At 30.3% G+C, this 10,304-nt stretch overlaps 2 protein-coding genes across 2 annotated transcripts; both read left to right on the top strand.

Annotated features, from left to right (window-relative positions):
- The first annotated feature begins 3,777 nt into the window (after positions 1 to 3,777).
- LOC129885971 (plasmodesmata-located protein 7-like) lies at positions 3,778 to 5,546 on the top strand. Its single transcript, XM_055960473.1, has 3 exons — positions 3,778 to 4,572; positions 4,996 to 5,106; positions 5,204 to 5,546. The coding sequence occupies exons 1-3, from the start codon at positions 3,840 to 3,842 to the stop codon at positions 5,209 to 5,211; spliced, it is 852 nt and encodes a 283-aa protein (XP_055816448.1). The 5' UTR covers positions 3,778 to 3,839; the 3' UTR covers positions 5,212 to 5,546.
- Positions 5,547 to 9,175: 3,629 nt separating this feature from the next.
- Positions 9,176 to 9,833, top strand: LOC129885960 (uncharacterized). The gene has a single exon (XM_055960462.1). The coding sequence runs from the start codon at positions 9,236 to 9,238 to the stop codon at positions 9,626 to 9,628; it is 393 nt and encodes a 130-aa protein (XP_055816437.1). The 5' UTR covers positions 9,176 to 9,235; the 3' UTR covers positions 9,629 to 9,833.
- The last annotated feature ends 471 nt before the right edge of the window (positions 9,834 to 10,304 follow it).

Below are 10,304 nucleotides of genomic sequence, written 5' to 3'. Positions count from 1 at the left end.
AAATCAGAAGGGAACCATCATCAATTTGGCCTCTTCATCATCACAAACAAAGGAAATGGAGACGAAAATGGAAGAAGACGTAGAGACATTACGGAGTCAATTAGGAAAGTGTCGTGTAGGGTAATTTATTTTCTAATACATTTACCCACTGCTTTTGACAAGTAATAAAAAGCCCCAAGGGCATATTTGACAAAAAAAAAATCATTAAGTAAAATTAATATTAAGGAATAATAATTAGTATTGTTTACTCTATTTTTCAATTTGCATGACAAGTAAGTAAGATTGCATAAAATAAATAAATTAAAGGTGAATACATATCTAAGAGGGCTACAATGTAATTTCAAAGAACTAGGGTTTTCTGAATGTTATAAACATAGCCTCCAAACTTATTATAGTAGGGAATAATTTCAATATATCTTGTATACACCTCGCACTTTTTTTGAAGACTCATACATAAAATCATATGGATTTTGCTTCACCTTTTTTTTTTTTCAAACTCTCAACAGTTTTTTATTTATTTATTTATAGCCTTTGTATGTCAAAGCTTCGATATGCACCTGAATTGACAATGTATGAATATTCTTCAGATTATTCAAAAATATTATGCGTTCATGTTAAATTCTCAAAAAATATATTATTTTTTGGAGAATTCGACACGTATGAATTGACTGCATTTTTAAGAGTTTGAGCAATATGTATCATATATAATACATATGTCGATTCAGGTTCGTATGAAAACTGTGACATACTTTAAAGGATAATGTACGCGATATTACTTTTGAATAATGTTGATATTCGAATCAACTTATGTGTGCAAATAAAAATATATATGATCTTGAAGGGCTACAAATGTAATTACCCATTACTAGGGTTTTCTAAGTTATGTAAACACAGCCTCCAAAATATTCTCTTTAGGCACAAATTCAACGGCCAAGATTGTCTTTAACATTACCCAATACATCTATATAAACACTAGCAACTTTTTGAAGCATCACATCAATTCATATAAATTTTTGTTCCTTTTTTTTTTTTGCAGCATTTTGATGGCCTTTATATGCCAAAGTTCGCAAATACACCTGAATCGTCAAATGTTATTTTTAGATATTTGCCGATTCATGTTTGTATGCAAGTTATGACGTATTTTAAAGGATGATGTATGCATATCTTCTTTTCCAATGGTGAGGTTTAAACACTAGTTTTTCATACTTTTTATGTAATTAATTATTTTATTGACGGTCAGGTCACATTATTGAGTGCATTTATGCAGATCTTGAATCCACTTTATCCCGCCTTGTTTCTGAGTACCAAAAGACCTCTAATAGTTTGTACGATATGAAAGACTAATTTATTTGAACACAAGAAAACCCACATTATCTTATATATATATATATATATATATATATATATATATATATATATATATATATATATATATATATATATATATATATATATATATATATATATATATATTATTATTTTTTTATTATTGTTATTTTAAAATGGAATGGAATGAAATGAAGGAGAGTCTTGGAGTAACTGATAAAGTCTCTTGGCAGAAATGCAAGGTAAGGTTGTCTATAATAGACCCTTGTGGTCGGATTCTTCTCCGGATCCTGCGCATAGCGGGAGATTTAGTGTATCGAAGTGCCTTTTATTTTAAAATGGAATGGCCCAATCTGCAATTCGCATAATGATGGATTGAGTTTGATATTTCTTGGCCCACCAAAATAATGGATCAGCTCGGACTACCCGTCAAACTCCAAAGCGTGCCCTAGTGGACTCGATCAGTGGCATCACAATTTAAAGAATAGTCAAAGTTAATAACAAAACCTTAAAAACTCTCTTCAAACATGAATTTGAAGTGGTTAAATTATAAACAATTTTTAAAATTTGTTATATAGTGGTTACACTTCAAACATTATAAAAAACACTGGCTATGTTTTAAAGGGTGCCAATCACATATGCACTACCTTGTACCTAATTTCTACCAATTGGAAATGGCAAACTTGGCCTAATTTTGGAGTAGATTTACACTTTTGGCCCATTCAGAACTTTGTTTCTATGGGGCTTGTGTGTGTACGTAGCTGGTAATCGAATGACAAAACTAAACAAGTACAAATCGAAACCAAAATTAGTATTTTACTTAAATTTCATAGTGAAAAAGTTTAATTATAATTTTTTTTGATTTTTTTGGTAATTACCCGAATAGTCTACGAATGACGCTGATACATCGCGATTTGATACATAAGTCATTTTCATGATACATCGCTAGTTGATACAAACCAAACATTATAATATCAATAAAACTTATGAATCAGCTTATAACACCTAATATATTACGAACACAACAAAAATAGCAGTAAAACTTATGTTGTACTGATACATTTTGTGTTTGATTTGTATCAACTAGTGATGTATCATGAAAAGAACTTATTATGAAATCGTGATGTATCAGCATCATTTTTATGTATCAAAAGAGGGATTTTTGAAATTTTTACAAATGGATAGGGAATAATTGAAAATATAGGAATATAAGGTGTGTAATTTGGTAATTTTTCCAAATAAAATACAAAATAAGAATCAACTATTTCAACATAGCATCGAGGTGTATTTTAATATAAATGGATTGATAGTTGAGATATGAAACTCGTGAAAAAGTCATAGTTAGGGTATGTAAATAAAATAATTGATAGCTAAGGTATGAAATTCGTGAAAAAAGTGATACTCTAGTCATGTAGTTAAATAGAACAACGGATAGTTGAGATATTAAATTCGCAAAAAAGTGATACTTTAGCCAGATTGTTAAATAGAAAATGGATAATTGAAGTATGAAACTAGCGAAAAAGTAATAGCTATCTATATAACAGATGGTTGAGGTATGAAACTTGCGAAAAGGTGATACTTTAGGCAAGTAATGGATTGATGAGGTATGAAACTCGCAACAAAGTAGTAGTTCAAATGTGTTTTCTTACCATTAACTTTTTATTGAGAATTGCCTCTTTTCAATATGGAAAGAAAAAAAAAACACAAAAACACAATATTTTTTTTTTAACAAAAAATAATTTTCAATGTCATGTACCAAAGTGAACTAACCTAATATTACAAGTACCTTTACTGGTAAGGTAAATGGTTGAGGCACTTTCTCATGTTAGCCTAATTACAAACTTTTGGCTTGGGCAAAAGTTTACGTAATGTACATTGCACGTACGCAACTTATCATACATCAAAAGAATTAAAATCCCAATCATTATTTTCCCATTCATTTGTTTAGTTAGTTAAAAATATAAAAAAATAGACATACGAATAAGATAAGAAGATATATTTAACATTTACTATATATACATAAAAAATAATGTTATCTTTGTATAGTGTAATTTTTGTGCGCTATTTCAGATCACTTCAATGTAAGAATAAAAACTTATTACGAAAAAAATATATAAAATCAAAAATAAATTTGTAAAAGGGCTAAAAAATAACCCGTAATCATTTATATAATAGTTTAGTAAATACATTTTTTAGCTCAAATTTTAATGGTAAATACTAAAAAGGTACAACTTTTACTTGATCAAGTAAAGTTGCTCTCTTTTTACGTTTGCTTTTTTGAATGTATATTTAATAGAAAAGCTTAAAATAATGTTTTAGCCTGGCCCATAACTTTTTGCTATTTCCATTTCCTCCCCCTTGAACTTTTTGCATGTTGATATGTTCATAAAGAAAACCATAATATAAAAAAGAAAGAAGACAACTTTTTCCTTAAATACCCTTTGAAGCAACCATAACTCAAACTCTCTCACATTCATATAGCTATAGAGTGCTCTAATAATTTGCTCAAGAAAATGGTTAAAATTCTCCATTTTCTTCTCATTTTCATGTATATTTTCTTTTCTTTCTTCTTTCCTCAAATTTCCTCTGATTCATCTGTTGACGGATTTATTTATGGTGGTTGCTCACAAATAAAATATACGCCCGGTTCGCCTTACGAGTCGAATCTCAACTCGCTACTCACATCTCTAGTCAACTCAGCAACTTACTCATCGTACAACAAATATAGTATAGTGGGGTCCACCCAGCAAGACACGATCAACGGTCTATATCAATGCCGAGGCGATTTATCCATGCCGGATTGCGCCACGTGTCTAGCACGCTCGGTGAGTCAACTCACCGAGTTGTGTCCACAGACATGTGGTGGAGCTCTACAATTACAAGGGTGTTTCGTGAAATACGATAACTTCTCCTTTTTGGGCTTGGAAGATAAAGATGTGGTGATGAAGAAATGTGGGCCGTCTAATGGGTTTGATTTAGATGAAATGGGCCGAAGGGATAGTGTTTTGGGAAGCCTAATGGGTGGTAATGGGCTTTATCGGGTTGGTGGGTCGGAAGATGTACAAGGTATGGCCCAATGTGTGGGTGATTTGAGTATGGCCCAATGTCAAGATTGTTTATCGGAGGCGATCGGACGGTTGAAAAAAGAGTGTGGTGGTGGTGTTTATGGTGACATGTTTTTGGGAAAATGTTATGCTAGGTATACAACTAAGGGAGCTCATCTATATGATATACCTAATCATCATGGTAAGTACATTTTGCGTTCTGACGATGTCAAGAGTAATCTGCTTTTAGTGTTCACGTTAAATCGATGAATGAAAGATGAGTATCTTTCATACGCATCACGTTTAATTATAGTAATATGCATTTTTACTTTAATAAACATCTGATTCATCTGGATGTGTTGTATGAGTGTACGTTGAATAGACATACCCTACTAATTCTGATTCACATCGTGATGTTTATCTGAGGTAAAGTGTTTCCTTCCGAGGGTCGAATATGACCTTTAGTTAAATATTTGGAGGAGTATGTCTAACCATTCCACCACAATCTTTGATGGTAGGAATATTCACATTTTTGGTACATAGGAATATTCACATTTATCCTCATATATAGTTTATGGTTTATGAATTATATTTTAATCTCTCTAATTAATTAAATTATTGACAGATTCCCATAGTGAAAGTGAGAAGACATTTGCACTTATTATTGGATTATTAGCTGGGGCTGCTCTTCTCATCATTTTCTTAACTTTCATGAGAAGAATATGTGGAAGAAATGGTAAATGCAATTACTTTCTTACCCTCATTTATACCATTTTTTTCACTTACTACAAAATTATAAATGATTGTGTTATCTTTTTTTTTTTTTTTTGCAGGTAAATAATAAATTGTAAATGAATTCTACAAATTTGATATGCTTTTGCTGGCCTTTTACTTCATGTCTACATCAACTTGTCCTTCTCTTTTCTTTTTATGTATTTAGTCTTTTTAGAAAGAGATTTATTTTATATTATTTTTAATTGAAAAGGAGATTTCTAAGTGAAGAACTCTAGGGGTGTGTAATATCAAAAAATAAAAAAGCATTGTAAAGGGAAAAAGAAAAGCCTAAGATTCCACTCTTCACTTTGATGTAAAGAAATTTGCTTTTGCTTATTAGTGAATGTTGTAATAATTGGATACTTTCGCATGTGAATGTTGGATAATTATGAATTATTACTATTTGTTTTGTATTTAAGTATTCTTCTACCTCATTTTAACCGTCATTTTAGTTTAAAAAATTTATCACTTCAGTAATTTAAGATTAAAATTGACAATTATTATCAATTATATACCTTTAGCCTTTAATGTTAGAAAAAAAATTGCATACATTTTATCCTCTTCGTATTTTATTTGTTAAATTATACTGAGGTATGTTACTATTGTTGTTTAGCAAAATATTTTTTATATATATATATATATATTAGTAAACATGAAAAAACTAAAGCAACAGTTAAAATGAGACCAAAGAAAATATGGTAATACATAATAACTTAGATTTCCCTGTCATCAACTAGCATACATTATTATTTTTTCTTATTTTCCTCAGTAATGTTTATAAAATGGAGTGCTTACTTTTAAGTCCATCCATCCCAGAGTAGTTAAATTCGTTTTTTATGCCAAATTGTATTTTAAAATTAATATCGTAGTATTCAAACTTCTTAGAATAATAATTTTTAAGTCAAAGTCCTGAATTAATTATATATAGATCGTTTAGTTCAAAATCAAAGTCATCTTAGACTTATAACTAGGATTAAAAGTATAACAAGAATAATAATCTCGTTTTCTATATAAGATATATAAACTCATGATTATTTTTTTAAGTAAATTGATGATTAAAATTAGACTTTTTGGACCTAATTTAACTTCAAAAGTTAGCTCACGAGAGAAATATTACAAAGATCATATAAGGAGACCAAGAACCTCTTATTCTATTGATGCATGACTTTAACAGCCAATCACACGTCCAGACCAGGCGTTTGGAGTGTGGACAATATTAAACGGGGGATTCAACATTGAAAATAATTAATTGGATGATACTGACTCTGATATCATGATCAAGAATGGATCTTGAGCTTAACTAAACTCCAAAAACTAGCTCATGATGGGAGAATTGCCCAGAATCACATAAGGAGACTAACGACCTCAACCTTATATCCCATCGATGTGGGACTCCAACAATTGAAAGTCTTATTAAGAAAATGTTCAATTTAGACATTAGATAACAATCTAATATTTCGTCAATCTTAGTATGAGCTATATTTGCACAATATTTAAAATATGATTAGAACTTAAATGGTGACCAAAAAATAAACATTTGCGTAAATCAACCTTCTAAAAGGAACACAATGTGGCTTGAATTTCTCCAAGAATATTATTATTACTCTACTGTGAAAGTGCTAAAAATGTACTGCAAATTAAAGAGGTCCTTTTATTTGTCTCGAATAAAAATATTGGACCACAAAAATTATACACTATGGATCTACTAGACAAGTTTGAATTAATCAAGAAAGTACTCGATTGTTTAATGGGAAAAATATTTTATCGACTCCATTTCTTAAAATACAGAGAGATTCAATACGTACTAATTCATTTACATACAAATTTATAGCATTAAAAAAATTATTTGCTTATATCTTGCAACAACTTATATATAAATGTATATCGATTCGGAAGTGTGAAACTATGATGCTTAAAAATTAAATCCAAAAGTATTTCATTGATTGTGTGTCTATGTCTTCACCATTTACAATATATCAATCAAAATAGTCACTAAGTGTTGTTGTTATGTATGCATTAATATTAAAATTTTAAAATTGTAATATTCAGGTACAATATTCTTTGTCATGTGAATGGCTATAAATTGACAAAAAAAAGAAGAAGTCATTATTCCTTAGCATGATTTATTCTTAATTACCAACCAAAATTCCAACTCATGCTCTTTATAATTTTTACTATCTCATGACTACCTTGTTATTTCTTCTATATTAGAAATTCCACGCCTAAAAATAATGGTGTTTCTTTCTTGTTTTGGGCATGGGAAAATGTTTATAGTGTAAGAAATATATTAATGTAGAGTGTATGAAAAGGTGAAGTTAGTATTGAAAAAACAAGAGTTTTATTTGTTAAAGGTATTCTTTTATGAAGTTTTGGACTCAATAATTTATTGAAATACGATATTGTTAGTTTATTGTGTCCTAGAGCTAGATGACAAGTCAACTTAGTGAAAAATTTATCACAGTAAATTTGAATTTTCTTTAAAAACCGAGGTCTGAAAATAATCTACTTTTTAACTGTAATTACATTTACATCAACTAGTAAATAATACACATGATACATGGAAAATATAAGTGGACGACATGTTAGTATCTTTTGAATAAAGTAATTTCAATATTCCTTATCATGTCACATAAAGATGAAAGGAATATAATGAATCACTCTTTGTATATTCTCCCTTTAATTGCATGCATGTTCATGAAACTTTTTGCCAAAACTTATAGACCAAGAATTAAGTCATGAAATTAATGGCAAAAAAAGTGCATACATATACATTTATCAATAATATATAGGTAGAAAAAAACCATCATCTTTATTCTGGAAAAATTGAGCAATAATCCAAGAGGGGTATATCAAAGGCCTACTAAAGAAAATTAATCACCAAGGAAATTTTGATTGAAAAAAATGGAGATTTTAACTTTATGAGTCCGTAATTTTAGAATGATGATTTCAAGAGCTGCTAACATAATTCTAAATTTAATACTCCCTTCGTCCCAATTTATATGACTTAGTTTGATTACAAACGGAATGTAAGTAGGAAAGAAAAACTTTTGAAACTTTGTAGTCTAAAATGAGTCATAGATATTTGTGTGACCGTAAATTATTTCATTATGGCTAAAATAAGCATTTTAAAATTAAATTATTATTAAATATAGAAATGTGTTATTCTTTGTAGGACTGACTAAAAAGGAGAGTAAATCATATAAATTGGGACGTAGGGAGTAAATATTTAGCAAAAAAATACATTTTTGTCCTTTAAACAAACTGATTTTTAACTTTTGTCCTTAACTGATCCTTAATTTTTACTCCGTAGCAATCGAACTCATGTTTAGCAGGGCATAAATTATTTAAAGGCATTGTACATAACTTTTTATATATTATGATGCAAAAATATAAAATTTTGTCACACAAAAGAGTTTTTTGTCTCAAGGAACAAAATAGGAGCAAAAGTGAAAATGACCCTTTCTTGGATGAGAAATTTTCTCATATAGCCACTCAAAAATATCTTAATTATAGTCCATAGCTATAGTTTGTTAATTACAATTTGTAGCTATAGTTATAGCACTGTTTGTATAATTCGTGCAGCATTTGTATACGTTTGTATAATTCGCTATACAATTCGCATTTTTTGTATAACTTTTGTATATTTCACTATACAATTCATGCACAATATTTGTATAATTCGCTATATAATTTGTCGTGTTTGTATATTTCGCTATACAATTCGATTCGCGCACCACATTTGTATAAATCACGCGAATTATACAAAACTCAACTGTATAATCGTGCGAATTATACAAAACTCAAACTGTAATTACACATAGATGTTTGCTGCGAGCCATAATTAATTAAAATTATATCTATATTAGCTAATTAACTAGTATATATTTGCTTATCCGCATAATTTTTCCTTCTAACCAACAGTAACTGTATTGGGCCATTCTTAGAATGACTGAAATCCATAATACATTTACATGGCCAAGCCCAGTCCAATTTAAGGCCCATAATGTATTCCTTCATCAAAAATTTCCACTTTCCAATTTCGTCAATTGTTCAGTTTCCATTTTTATCTCAAAAATCCAAAGCTCTCATCAATGGCGTTGGAATGGGTTGTTCTTGGCTACGCCGCCGGAGCAGAAGCGATCATGCTGCTACTGTTAACAGTTCCGGGTCTTGACCCGCTTCGAAATGGTTTAATCGCCGTGACCCGGAATCTCCTCAAGCCTTTTCTCTCCATCGTACCCTTTTGTCTCTTCCTGTTAATGGATATCTACTGGAAGTATGAGACCCGACCCACTTGTGAATCCGAGTCTTGTTCTCCATCGGAGTATCTTCGTCATCAGAAATCAATCATCAAGTCTCAGCGTAATGCGCTTCTGATCGCGTGTGCTCTCGTGTTCTATTGGTTACTCTACTCTGTTACTGGCCTTGTTGTGAAAGTTGAGCAGCTGAATAAGCGTGTGGAGAAGTTGAAGGCTTCCGATTGATCCGATCTGATTTGATCTTGATGGATCGGGTATTTGGGTCTTTTGTTTTCGGGTCGTGTTGCTTAATTTGAATCATCTAGAGACTTTGGTATCTCTTGCACTGCTTTAATTTTTTTGAGTTGTTGATGAACATCTGCGTTAGTAATTTATTTAGAGATGTTACTTAGACATGAAAAGCTGATTAAGGGTTATTTTATTATGCTAATTTTTGGTTTAAAAAGTATTGTTTTTTACTAAATTTGTAAATTTTTGTTGTTATTACTGAGCATGTTAGTAGGTAACATTGCGTTGTCGGCTGTCCGTTCATATTAGTAGTCGTAGTAATGCTCTTGTAGTTTCTTGTCTTTTTAATTTCTGTTACCATCTGTTGATCTCTTGTACCTTGATTGTCATATTATGTTTTTATTATCGTTGTTTCTTGTACTTTGGTTACTTTTTTTTCTGTACCTTGATTGTCATATTATGTTTTTATTATCAGTTGTTTCTTGTACTTTGGTTACTTTTTTTTTCTGCAGTGCTTTGCATTGTTTTAACTCGAGCCGAGTTTCTATCTGAAACAGCCTCTCTAACTACACTCTACCTTCTCCAACCCTACTTTGTGGACTACACTGGGTATGTTGTTGTTGTTATTGAGCTATGAATGAATCTGTCTAATTGGAGCAAAATTAAGATTAAA

Source organism: Solanum dulcamara, chromosome 1, assembly GCF_947179165.1.
Source record: "Solanum dulcamara chromosome 1, daSolDulc1.2, whole genome shotgun sequence".
NCBI classification, from domain to species: domain Eukaryota; kingdom Viridiplantae; phylum Streptophyta; class Magnoliopsida; order Solanales; family Solanaceae; genus Solanum; species Solanum dulcamara.
Note: the sequence above shows the minus strand (reverse complement) of the source record. Positions and strands in the feature narration are given on the sequence as shown.